Source organism: Ornithorhynchus anatinus, chromosome X1 (genome assembly GCF_004115215.2).
Source record: "Ornithorhynchus anatinus isolate Pmale09 chromosome X1, mOrnAna1.pri.v4, whole genome shotgun sequence".
NCBI lineage: Eukaryota > Metazoa > Chordata > Mammalia > Monotremata > Ornithorhynchidae > Ornithorhynchus > Ornithorhynchus anatinus.
This window is the reverse complement of record NC_041749.1, coordinates 116,831,205-116,844,487: the sequence shown is the minus strand read 5'-3', so window position 1 is coordinate 116,844,487 and position 13,283 is coordinate 116,831,205. Positions and strand designations below refer to the sequence as shown.

Genomic DNA, 13,283 nt, shown 5'->3' with positions numbered 1-13,283 from the left:
CCTCCGCCCAGGGGACGGGGGAAGGAAACGGACAAGGGGACGGTCTTCTCGGAGACCACCTGCAGAGGCAGCAGGGACGATAGGGAGGGGATAAAGGCGATCTGATCCCGTCGCCCCAACCTTGAGAGCACCCTGTCCGGGAAACTCCCGGGATCTAAGGGGCCCGTGGGGGAAAGGGGGTTTGGGGCGTCGTGCCCCCTCCCCTCGACAACACCCGGGCCGGTCCTTCCCCTTTCCTCCTCGCCGAGGTGGTGATGCTCTCGTTGCCGAGGCGACTCGGCCCGCCCGGGGCACTCCGGAAGTCGGCGTTGCGGCGGCGCGGGGCCCCATGGGAATTGAAGTCCCCCGCCCGGGGGGCGCCTCCGCCCGCCAAACTACATTTCCCGGCGGCTCTCGCGAAGGCGAGCGCGACTGCGCCTGCGCCGGGGTCACCCGCGGGATGGCGGCCTAGGGAGCCTCGTGGAGGTGGGAGGGCGGGGGGGGGAATGTCGGTCCTACGGCTCAACGCGGCGCTGAGCCGAGGGGCGGCGGGGCTCGGCTGGATCCCGCGGATCGAGAGCTGCCCCTGCTGCCGCCGCCCCGTCACCCGAGAAGGTAACGAGGAGGGGAGGGAGCTCGCCCGGGCCTGGGGGATCCTTGACCCGGAGGCCCCGCAGATTCCACCCCGCCGAGGCCGTCTGGCCTTCCACTCCCCCTGTAGCCTCCCCGGCTCAAAGACCTCTGTCCTTTATTAATAATAATAATAATAATGATGATGTTGGTATTTGTTAAGCTCCTACTATGGGCCGAGCACTGTTCTTAGCGCCGGGGTGGATACAGGGGGATCGGCTTGTCCCACGCGGGCCTCACAGTCTTCATCCCCCTTCTCCGGAGGAGAAGCCCAGAGAAGTGAAGCGACTTGCCCCCAGTCACGCAGCCGGCAAGCTTACTCCTAAGCCCGGGCTCTTTCCACTGAGCCACGCTGCTTCTTTCCACCCCCGCCCCTCCCGTCAGGTACCCATAGCGTTCGGGGGTCCCGCAGACCTTTGAGTCCTAAAATAACAGTAATGATGATAACGATGGTATTCGTTAAGCGCTCGCTACGTGCCAGGCCCTCTTCTAAATGCCGGGGTGGAGACAAGATGATCGGGTTGGACCCCGCCCCTCTCCCCCATCGGGCTCACGATCCGAATCCCCATTTTACCGATGAGGGAACGGAGGCCCAGAGAAGCGAAGTGACTTGCCCCAGGTCACACAGCAGACAAGTGGCGGAGCCGGGATGAGACCCATGATCTTCTGACACCCAGGCCTCTTGCTCGATCCGTTACGCCAGTTGGCCCTCAGCCCCCGGAGACCCGTGATTCTTCCTCAGGTCTCCGCCGACCGGCCCCGAGCCCTCTGTGGGTCAGAGGACTCGCCGGCAGTTGAGTTCATTCGTTCGATCGTATTTATTGAGCGCTTACTGTGTGCAGAGCCCTGTCCTGAGCGCTCGGACTGTACAATTCGGCAACAGATAGAGACGATCCCTGCCCAGTGACGGGCTCGCAGTCTAAACCGGGGAGACAGCAAAGCAAAACAGAACAAAAGAAGACATCGTCATCGAGATAAATAGAATCGTGGAGATAGCCACCTCGTTAACAAAATAAATAGGGTGGTAAATAATATATACAAATAAGCACAGTGCTGAGGGGCAGGGGGAAGAGCAGAGGGGGGCGGGGAGGGGAGGAGGAGCAGAGGGCAAGGCGGGGGCTCCACACCGACAGGATCCCAGCCCGTCAAGCGGAATTTTACCCGGCCTCCTTTGGTCGTGAGCGTCTTACCCCCGGCCCCTTCGCCTAGCACCCCGCGGGTTCCGGGAGAGTGAAGTAGCTGATCACGGCCTGGCGCCGTTTAAGCCGTCTGCCTCTTTCAGCAGGAAGGGTATGGGCCTGGGTCAGGAGGTCCTCGTCGGCGAGCACCAGAGAGCGGGACAGGAGGAGAGACGGGGGGCGAGTGGAACTGCTGGAGGGTGAGTCCGATGCAGGGTTGGGGTCAGTAGGGGAAACAGCCACCGCCGTCCCCCCCGCCGGAGAACGTGGGTGACGGCTCCAAAGGCTTCCCCTCCCGGGTCCCGAAAGAGACCGGACTGCTCGGTCTCTGGCCCAAGATGATGACCGAGCGGCAACTCCTCGACCTCAAGGTTAGTGGAGACCGGGATCAGGCCAGACCCCCGGATTTGAACCGGGACCCTCCTGAGCCCTTGACCTGACTCGAGGCCCCCTCTAGGGAGCGCTGGTTGTTCCCGGGGCTTCCCCGGATCCTCTCCCGCGTCAGATACGCGGGTGGGGAGGATGTAGGGTGGGAAGCTGGCCGAACCGCACGTGGCTAGGTGTGGCGGGGTGAGGGGTTTTCACTCTGCCTTCCCCTCCCAGTCTTGGAGGCCCGGGTGAAACAGCTGCAGGCAGAGTTCGTGTCAGAGGTGACGGTGAATCGAGTGGAGCTGGCCCCGCTGAGGGGCAGCAGAGAGAGCAACTTCCACCTTGCGGGCCTGGCTGCCAGAGGAGACAAAGGAGAGGTGGGCGGAGGAGGCACGGCCCAGGCGGGCTCCGGTCTCCCCGGTCGCTGGGAAAAGAAGCTCAACAGAGATAAGACGGTCATGCAGAAGAGACAGCAGAAACTGGAAGCCAAGCTAAGGGCCCAGCACCAGCTGGGCCCGGTGAGAAACATAAAAGTGATCAAGAAGTTTCGCAGACCCCCCCAAGACATTTTTTTGGCTCCCCCCAGAGACATTTCGCTGGATCTCCCCAGACCCTCCGGGGACCTGGAAGGGGTGTCTCCTGACGCTGCCGAGTTGGCCCACGTCCAGCCGCCAGTATCCCGCGACCAGCTTCGGGAGGAGTTCGTGGATAGACTCCTCCCCGAGCAGTCCGCCGAGGCGGAGGCCAGCCACGGGGGGCCGGCCCAGCAGGAGCGCTGCACCAATTTCCAGAAGAACTTCCTGGCCTACCTAGAGTGTTGCGTCTTCACGGGCCAGCTGGAGCAGGCCCAGATCATCCTGCACCAGCAGCACTGCAGGCAGAGCCGCCAGAAGCTGCTCACCCTCCCCATGTATAACACCCTCCTGCGGGGCTGGGCCAAGAAGGTAACGTCTCCCCGGCCCTCCCGGGAGCCGGAGCCCCGGCGCGGAGGTCCGGGCTGCCCGCCTGCCCCATCTCCTCCGCTCCCTCATTTCAAGCCTCCTGCTGGCAGGCCCCGAGGAGACCGTTCCCTTCCGGCAAACGTGGAAGTCGGCTGTGGGCCTTTCGCCCCTGCCTGGAGGCCCTGCGGCCCAACTGGGACCTCCCCGCCCCCCTCGCCTCTCCTTCCCTGGAAGTTAGCTGGGCTACGTTCCGCCGCTCCCCCCCCCCCCCCCCCCGTCTCTTTGGGACTTTGGTTTGCAATAATAGTAGTGATAATAACGGTATCCATTAAGCGCCTACTCTGTGCCGAGCACTGTTCTAAGCGCTGGGGTAGTCGGGTGGTCCCACGTGAGGCGCCCACTCTTGATCCCCATTTTACAGATGAGGTCACTGAGGCACCGAGAAGTGAAGTGGCTGGCCCAAAGTCACACAGCTGACAGGTGGCGGAGTCGGAATTAGAACCCGTGACCGCTGACTCCTAAACCCGTGCTCTTTCCACTGAGCCACGCTGCAACCAAGAGGCTTGGTTGGTCTGCGGTGTTCAGTTTTGTACAAAGCTCTCTCTCGGTCGGTGCGGACTTGCTTGTCGGCCATTGCTCAGGGTCCTCCTGCCTGTCGTCTACTGTGCTGACGGGAACACAGGGCCGCCCCACCTCCTCTCCCGGCCTGGACCGTCCACCCTCCTAGAGGGAGGTGGTGTCCGGTGGCTCCTCTCCTTCCAGGGAAAAAGGTGGCCCGTCTGGCCATGGCAGCAAGGGGGCCCGCCTCTTCCTTGGAAAGTTCTTTTTGGTCACAATTTAATATTATTATTAATAGTAATAATAATAGCGGTATTTGTTAAGTACTTGCTCTGTGCCAAGCACTGTTCTAAGCCCAGGGGAAGATACATGATAAGCAGGTCAGACACAGTGCCTGTCCCACACAGAGTACACAGTCTAAGTAGGAGGGGGAACGGGTATCGAATCCCCATTTTACAGTTGAGGTAACTGAGGCATAGAGAGGTGAAGCGACCTGCCCGAGGTCACAGCACAGGCTAATGACAGGAGCTGGGACTAGAACCCAGGTCCTCTGACTCCCGGGCCCAGGCTCTTTCCACCGTTCCGATCTGTGGGGTCCCCGGGTTCTGAAGGTGAAGCATGGAGGTACGCGGGGGGAGAGGGTCGGGAGAACGTTTGAGCTCTTTTGCCTGTTCTGCAGGGCTCCTTGCCTCAGATCCGCAAAGTCTTCTCCATGCTGTGGGAGGCAAGCCTGACCCCTAACCTTGAATCCTACGCCGCTGCCCTTGAGTGCCTGGGACGAAGGGACTCCGACGCCAGTTTCATCGCGAGGTAACGTCAGGGGTGGGGGCCGGGGGGGGGTCGCGGACAGAGCACTGAGCCCCAGATGGCCTAGGGACAGGGTGATGACCGGGAAGCCGTTCCCTCGACCGCTAAGATAGGAAACGCGTCAGCCGCAGCACCCGGCGAGCTCCGTGCTGGACACCTGGGTAGCCTAGCAACAGAAGATGAAGACACGGGCCCCGCCATTGGGGCGTTTACAGTTGGAGGAAGCCAGATACACGTTGTCGATTGTACAGTAGACAGAAGAGTAAGTGTTTGGAGCTTTAGATGCCCAAAAAAGTCACAGAAACAAAGGATTAAACTGAAATGTGGCTGACGGGGAAGTCGGTCGGTCAGTTGTATTTACTGAGGGCTTACTGTGTGCGGAGCACTGTGCTCAGCGCTTCGCACAATATAGCAGACACATTTCCTGCCCGCTACAAGCTTACAGTCTAGAGAGGTATGCGAGGAAAGGTGAGGCTTAGGGAGGGAATCTTCGAGGACTGAGCTCTTTGCCTTATATTTCTTCCATATGCTCTTCGAGTACTTAGAACCGTGCCCTGCTTCTGGTAGTCTCAGCCTGTCTTGTCATAACAGCATAGAGTCTTCTGTGAGATTCTTCCTTTCCCATCTCCCTTCTCCATCTGCCGTTCTTCCCTCCCCTGCCCCTCTGCTACATTCCTACCTTGTCTGCTGTGTAACCTCAGGCAAGTCACTCAACTTCTCTGTGCTTCCCTAGTCACCCCCGTGGGCAAAGAGGACCCCAACTTATGGGTTTTCATTCACTCCAGGGTCCACCAGGGGGAAAACAAACAGACCCTCAGGCTGGGAAATGTAATCTATCAATTGTATTTATTTAGTTTTTTACGGTATTTAAGGACTTATTAAGCGTCAGGAACTGTACTAGGCGCTGGGGTCGATACAGGGTAATCAGGTTGGACGCAGTCCGTGTCCCACATGGGGCTCACGGCTTTAATCCCCATTTTACAGGTTAGGTAACTGCAGCGCAGAGAAGTTAAGTGACTTGCCCGAAGTCACACAGCAGAGAAGCGGCGGAGCCGAGATTAGTACCCGGGTCTTCCGAGATCCCGGGCCCATGCTCTTTCCAGTAGGCCACACTGCTTCTGGTGGCCATGCTCACTCTGTGTGCAAAGCGCTGTACTACGCGCTTGGGAGTACAGTGTAACGGATTTCGTAGACATGTTCCCTGCCCACAAAGAGCTTAGCCTAGAGGGGAAGACGGACATTAAAGTAAATTACAGGTACCGACATAAGTGTAAAGAGCCCCGCTTGTCAGCTGTGTGACTTTGGGCAAGTCACTTAACTCCTCTGGGTCTCAGTTACCCCATCTGTAAAATGGGGATTAAGACTGTGAGCCGTACGTGGGACAACCTGATCACCTTGTATCCTCCCCAGCGCTTAGAACAGTGCTTGGCACATAGCGCTTAACAAATGCCATTATTATTATTAAGTGCTGTATGACCGAGGGTGGGGTGAATGAAGGGTATAAGTGCAAGGGCAACGCAGAGGGAGTAGGGAAATGAGGGCTTAGGGAAGGCCTCTTGGAGGAGATGTGATGTTAATAAGGCTCTGTAGGTGAGGAGACCGTTGGCCTGTTGGATCTGAAGGGGGAGGGAGTTCCAGAGGGAGGACATGAGCGAGAGGTCAGCGGCCACATAGACGCGGTCGAAGTACAGTGAGTAGGTTGGCATCAGAGGAGCCAAGTGTGCGGTGTGGGCCGCAGTGGGAAAGCAGTGAAGTGAGGTAGGAGGGGGCAAGGTGATTGAGCGCTTCAAAGCCGAGGGTAAGGAGTTTCGGTTTGATGCGGAGGTGGATGGGCAGTTGCTGGAGGTTCTTGAGGAGTGGGGAAACATGGCCTGAACATTTTGGTAGAAATTGGTCCAGGCAGCAGAGTGAAGTATGGACTGGAAGGGGTGGAGAGACAGGAGGCAGGGAGGTCAGCAAGCAAGCTGATGCAGTAGTCAAGGCCAGGGACGTACTTGGTAGCCGTTTGGATGGAGAGGAAAGGGCGGATTTTAGCGATGTCCTGAAAGTAGAACCAACAGGATTTGATGATAGATTGAACCTGGAGCAGCGATGATAATGGCGGGATTTGTGTTAAGCACTCATTATGGGCCAAGCACTATACGCGGCGATGGGGAAGATCCAAGATGATCAGGTCGGACACAGACCCTGTCCCACATGGGACTCACGGTCTAAGGGGGAGGGCGAACAGGTGTTGAATCCCCATTTGGCAGATGAGGAAATTGAGGCCCCAAATGCTGGCTGACAACCGTCCTCTCCTTTTCCTCTTCCTCCTCCTTTTTCTACTCTTTCTTCTTGTCTTCCTCTCCCCCCGACCCACCCCCCAAATTAAGTCGTTTCCCCTCCTTTTCCGCAGCTGCTTGCAGCAGATGAAAGATAGAGGCTACCAATTGAAGGACCTCTTCCAAGATGTGCGGTACTTCCAGGACCAAAAGAAAATGGTGCTGACAGCCATCAGGAAGGTGGACCCCAACTTTGCCCCACCCCCTCCTCCCCCGCCAGAGTTGTGCACGTCTCCTCTGCTCAGAGATTTCTACGCTAAGGTAATCCGCCACCCCCCAGAACCTTCCTCGGGGCGCTCCTTCCACCTCTGCCTGCCCCAGTTGAGAGTGGCCACCCAGCCTCACCACGGCATCGCCGTGAGCAGTATCGACCAGGCGTCCACTTGGGCAGAGCAGCAGGCTCGGTGCCGGGGAAGTTACGGGGAAAGTGCCGTTTCTGATCCCTGGCCCTTGGCCAGTCAGTCGTAACTATTGAGCGTTTACTGTGTGCAGAGCACTGTACTAAGCACTTGGGAGAGGACAGTACAACAATAAAACAGACACATTCCCTGCCCGCAACAAGCTAAAAGTCCAGAAAGAGAGACAGATATTCATAAAAATAAATAACTTACAGGTCTGTGCATAAGGGCTGGGGGCTGGGGGGGCGGCGATGGTAAATAGAGCAAGTCAGGGCGACACAGAGTGGGAGAAGAGGAAAGGAGGGCTCAGTCGGGGAAGGCCTCTCGGAGGAGTTGTGCCTTCAATAAGGCTTTGAAGTGGGGGAGAGTAATTTTCTGACGGATTTGAGGAGGGAGGACGTTCCAGGTCAGAGGCGGGACGTGGGCGAGAGGTCGGCGGTGAGATAGACGAGATCGAGGCACGGCGAGAAGGTTGGCATTAGTGGAGCGAAGTGTGCGGGCTGGATTGTAGTAGGAGAGTAGCAAGGTGAGATAGGAGGGGGCAAGGTGATCGACTGCTTTAAAGCCAATGATGAGGAGTTTCCGTTTGATGTGGAGCAGATGGGTGACCATTGGAGGTTCTTGAGGAGTGGGGAGACGTGGTCTGAATGTCTTTGTAGTGACGATAATAATAATAATAATGGCATTTGTTAAGCACTTACTACGTGCCAAGCACCGTTCTAAGCGCGGGGGGGGGGGGGGGATACAGGGTAATCAGGTCGTCCCACATGGGGCTCACGGTCTTCGTCCCCATTTTACAGATGAGGTAACTGAGGCACAGAGAAGTTAAGCGACTGGCCCAGAGTCACACAGCTGACAAACGGCGGAGCCGGGATTAGAACCCGTGACCGCCGACTCCCAAGCCCGGGCTCTTTCCCCTGAGCCGCGCTGCTTCTCTGTAGAAAAATGATCCGGGCAGCAGAGTGAAGTTTGAACTGGAGTCGGGAGAGACGGGAGGCTGGGAGGTCAGCGAGGAGGTAGATGCGGTTATCGGGGCCGGGTAGGACGAGCGCTCGGATCAGCGTGGTAGCAGTTCGGATGGAGAGGAAGGGACGGATTTCAGGGATGTTGCGGAAGGTCGAACGGACGGGTTGCCGTTGATTTGATTTGATTGTAGCCGGGCGGGTCCTACCCCCCCTTCCCCTCTTGGGACAGCCCTGAAAGCACCCTTCACTCTAGGGTCCCAGGGATATCGCATCGTTCGACTCACGGCCCGGGGTGGGGCCCGGAGCTGGCACCGACCCTCCCGCCGCCCTCCCTTCCCGGCCCGCGCTCGGCTGCTAGCCCCGGGCCCCTCTGGAGAGGTTTCATAGTTCGTCTGGTTTTTCCTCCGCGTTCTTCAGGTTTTGCAACCCAGTTCCTGGGCTCAGAGCAGCCCTGCTGCCTCCCCTTCTCTCCTGGGGAAACCAAGGCCCGCAACATGCCCGAAGAGTTGGGCGGCCCTGCAGCTCTCCGGGCCGCGCTGCCCAACCCCTCCCGCCCCTCCGGGGGAGCGAGGGGCCCCCTTGAGCAGAGCCGCTTCGGAGGAATCGGCTCCGATCCAGGACTCAGAGCCCGGGCTGTCAGCGGGTGGGTGCTTGCCTGCTTCTGGGAGGCCGGGAGAAACCAAGGACTGGGTTGCCGTGGCGCCGACACGGGCGGCCGAGTCGCAGGGTGTAAGGGAGACGAGATTCCCTCCTTCCGGGTCCTCGAGCCCCCGGGCGTGACAGATGCCGGGGTCACGTGAGCTCGTCGGCACCGGGGGGATCCAGCCAGATGGAGAATCGGTGCCGGGGCGGTGCGATCTAGTGCGGAGCGCCCCGGGCTGGGATTGGCGGTGGAAAGAGCACCGGCCCGGGAGTCAGAGGACCCGGGTTCTCGTCCCGGTCCCTGCCGCTTGCCTGCTGTGTGACCGTGGACTGGTCGCTTTACTGCTCTGGACCTCGGTCTCCCCTTCCGTAAAATGGGGATTCGCTACCTGCCCCCCCTTTCCCCTAAACTGCGTCCGATCTGCATCGCCTGTGTCTACCCCAGCGCTTGGCACAGAGCAAGTGCTTAACAAGTGCCACTCTTGTTCTTGTCATCATCATCGATATCATTAGTATCATTAATAATGCATTAATAATGATTCTCTTGCATGAGCCCCCGTTAGAACTGAGCCCTCTATAAGGCACCGAGGGATCCACGCCGGAGAGTGGACCTGGTCCTTGCCTTCAGGGTGCCCCCAGCCTGACAGGAGAGAAAGAGGAGAGGGAGACTCTCCCCACATCCACGTAGCCTGGCAGACGGTCGTGTTGGGAGTGAGTCGATGTGGGTGAATCGGGGAACGCTTCCTGGAGGTTGGAGTGGGGGCCTCGGTCTTTGCGACTTAGAACAGAAACTTCTCTAGGCCTCTGTGCCCCCTTATTTTTAAGGAGGTAATGGATGCGAATGGGGTTGGGGCTCCCTGACGGATTGGCCCCGCCCAAGTATAAGGCTCCCTCTTTTCTCCCCCTTCCCCTGTTGTGCCGGTCGTTGCGCAGAAGGGACCGGTGTCCTACCCGAAGCTGCCCTTATCCGTGAACGAGCTGCAGAAGGGCTTCCAGGAGCAACTGAAAGTGGAGCGGGCCACCACCCTCACCATCAGTTCCGTGGAAGAGGCCAAACCTCTGACAGATCGGACCGTCCAGGCGGTAAGGACCCTGGCGGGCCCCCTATTCGCCCCAAAGTCCTTAGGCAGTTCGATGATCCGAAGAAGGCCTGTTTCCAGAAATCCCCGGAGGGAGACCGTCTTTTTTTCCCCTCCGGAGTCATCCCCCACCCAAGCTGCTCCACCCCTCACCGAGATCGGGCTCCAGCCTCATCCTGTTAAGCAGGACAGGAGGGAGGGAGGAGAGAAGGAGGGCGGGTGTCGCAGGTGCGGGACAGGGCGTTCCCGGATGCTTCGCGAGCATTGCATGCGCAGCTGTCTCCTGTGGGCTTGTGGGGCTTGTAGTCCCAGTGCCTCACAGACGGTTCCCTCCAAGCACAGCAGCCTCGCCTCGCACTGGCAGAGGGCCTGATTGTGCCCCGAGGCCGGAGGAGGTCCAAAATGGGGGCACGCAGGCCAAACCCACACCCCGCCCGGGGTGGCATCCTAGCGAGCACAGCACTGTCCTGGGTGTTCGAGGTCCAAGATAGAACCTTGACCTCGGGGAGCTCCCGGTCTGACCGGGGACGGGGAGGAGCAGGACACGCGTCCGGTCCACATCCACCCGGAGTGACCAACGCAATCACGGCAGGAGCGAGTTGGGACGAGAGGCCTGGGTTTTGGATCGCTCTGGCAGGCGGGGGTGGTAGCGTGGGGGGCGGGCGTCCGTGGGGTGACCCGGAGCTTTGCCCCCGTGCAGCGGGAGCTCCTGACGGCCCTGCGCCAGGAGTGGAAGAAGTCCCTGCGCACGACCCTGCGACAGACAAAAACCTACTTGGCCAGCACGAGCCAGGCCAACCGGTTCAACCTGTTTCCCTACCTGTGTCTGCTGAAGGACACCCAGTATGTGGACACCATGATGGAGGTAAGAAGCCGAGGGGCTCGGCCGACTCTCGAATCCCTGGCGGAGAACTTCCTGATTGTCGGGCGGTGCGGGGGTTATCGATCAGTCGGTGATATCTATCGAGGGCTGACTGGGTGCAGAGCACTGGACTAAGCGCTTGGGAAAGTGCCGTGTATTAGAATTGGTAGAGGCAGACGCTGCCCACAGGGAGCTTACTGTCTACTGGGGTCGATCCCCCGGCACATCCCCGGAGAACGTTACAAAGCGACAGCGTCATCATCGGGGGTATTTATTGAGCACTTAACATGTGCAGAGCACTGTACTGAGTGTTTGGGACAGTACAGTACTACAGAGTTGGCAGTCACGTTCCCTGCCCGCATTGAACTTGCGGTCTAGAGGACGGATACCCATTTTTCGTGGATAATGGCGGTGGGGAGGGAGCCAGGGGAACTAGGCCTGGTGGCCACCTGAAACTCCTCACCGTCAGCTTCCAAGCCCTCAATCAGCTTGCCCCCTCCTACCTCACCTCACTGATCTCCCAATACAGCCCAGCCCACACACTTCGCTCCTCTAGCGCCAGCCTGATCTCTGTGCCCCGATCTCATCGATCTCGCAGCCGACCCCTTTCCCGTATCCTCCCTGGAACACCCTCCCCCTCCATATACACCGGACCACCACTTTCCCCACCTTCAAAACCTTATTAAGGTCACATCTCCTCCCAGAGGCCTTCCCCTCTTAAAACATATTTTCCCCAACCCCCTCTCCCGTCTGCATCGTCTATCCACTTTGGGCTGTGCCCTTTGGGCGTTTTCTATAACCTGTTTATTTCTGTTAATGTCTGTCTCCCCCTCCAGACTGTAAAGCTCACTGTGGGCAGGGAACGTGTCTACCAACTCTGTTGTTCTGTACTCTCCCAAGCATTTGGTACAGTGCTGTGCACACAGTAAGCTCTCCGTGAATACCATCGATTGATTCTGAGCTCTCTTCCTGCTCTAGGCTTCAATGTCCCTGTCACTGAGAGCTCCCTCCTCTAGACTGGAAACTCCCTGAGGGTAGGGAACGTGTCTTCCAGCTCTGTTGTTTGGTAATCTCCCAAGTGCTTAGTGCAGTGTTCTGCACACAGTTAAGTGTCCTTAGCTTCTATCTTTAACCGCTCACTCTCCAATGGCCTCTTCCCCTCTGCCTTCAAACATGCCCATGTCTCCTCCATCCTAAAAAAAACCCCTCTCTCGACCCTACTTCCCCTTCCAGGTATCACCCTATCTCCCTACTACCCTTCCTTTCCAAGCTCCTAGAACGAGTCGTCTACACTCGCTGCCTAGAATTCCTTAACTCCCATTCTCTCCTGGACCCCCTCCGATCTGGCTTCCGTCCCCTCCACTCTACCGAGACTGCTCTCTCAGAGGTCATCCGTGACCTCCTTCTTGCCAAATCCAGTGGCTCCTACTCTATCCTAATCCTCCTTGACCTCTCAGCTGCCTTTGACACTGTCGACCATCCCCTTCTCCTCCACACCTTATCTCACCTTGGCTTCATGGACTCCGTCCTCTCCTGGTTCTCCTCAAGGGTCAGTTCTTGGCCCTCTTCTGTCCTCCGTCTACACTCACTCCCTCGGTGAACTCATTCGCTTTCACGGCTTCAACTGTCATCTCTATGCAGATGACACACAGATCTACATCTCTGCCCCTGTCCTCGTCCCCTCCCTTCAGGCTCGTATCTCCTCCTGACTCCAAGACGTCTCTACCAGGATGTCTGCCCGCCACCTAAAACTCAATTTGTCCAAAACTGAGCTCCTCATCTTCCCTCCCAAGCCCGGTCCTCTTCCTGACTTTCCTATCACCGTGGATGGTATGACCATCCTTCCCGTCTCTCAAGCCCGCAACCTCGGTGTCATCCTTGACTCGTCTCTCTCGTTCACCCCGCACATCCAATCCATTACCAAGACCTGTCAGTCTCACCTTTATAATATCGCCAAGATCCGCCCTTTCCTCTCCACCCCAACGGCTACCTTACTGCTACAGGCTCTCGTAATATCCCGGCTAGATTACTGTGTCAGCCTCCTCTCTGATCTCCCTTCCTCCCGTCTCTCCCCGCTCCAGTCTATTCTTCATTCCGCTGCCCAGCTCATCTTCCTGCAGAAACGCTCTGGGCGTGTCACTCCCCTTCTTAAAAACCTCCAGTGGTTGCCCATCGACCTCCACACGAAACAAAAACTTCTCACTCTAGGCTTCAAGGCTCTCCATCACCTTGCCCCCCTCCTACCTCTCCTCCCTACTCTGTTTCTACTGCCCACCCCGTAGGCTCCGCTCCTCTGCCGCCCACTTCCTCACCGTCCCCCGTTCTCGCCTATCCCGCCGGCAACCCCTGGCCTGCGTCCTCCCACTGTCCTGGAACGCCCTCCCTCCTCACCTCCGTCAAACTAACTCTCTTCCCCTCTTCAAAGCCCTCCTGAGAGCTCACCTCCTCCGAGAGGCCTTCCCAGACTGAGCTTCCCCTTTTCCCTCTGCTCCCTCTCTACCCCGCCCTTCACCTCCCCTCAGCTAAGCCCCCTTCCCCCCCCCCCCCCCGTTTC

The 13,283-nt window shown here is 58.4% G+C and overlaps 1 protein-coding gene across 1 annotated transcript in view; it reads left to right on the top strand.

Annotated features, from left to right (window-relative positions):
• Positions 1-485: 485 nt before the first annotated feature.
• Positions 486-13,283, top strand: part of POLRMT (RNA polymerase mitochondrial) — a 28,254-nt gene continuing 15,456 nt past the window's right edge. Inside the window, exons 1-7 of the mRNA XM_029051152.2 lie at positions 486-594; positions 1,892-1,987; positions 2,391-3,100; positions 4,335-4,465; positions 6,858-7,044; positions 9,722-9,871; positions 10,568-10,732. Coding sequence (XP_028906985.1) covers positions 486-594; positions 1,892-1,987; positions 2,391-3,100; positions 4,335-4,465; positions 6,858-7,044; positions 9,722-9,871; positions 10,568-10,732 — 1,548 coding nt within the window. The remainder of the gene's footprint in view (positions 595-1,891; positions 1,988-2,390; positions 3,101-4,334; positions 4,466-6,857; positions 7,045-9,721; positions 9,872-10,567; positions 10,733-13,283) is intronic.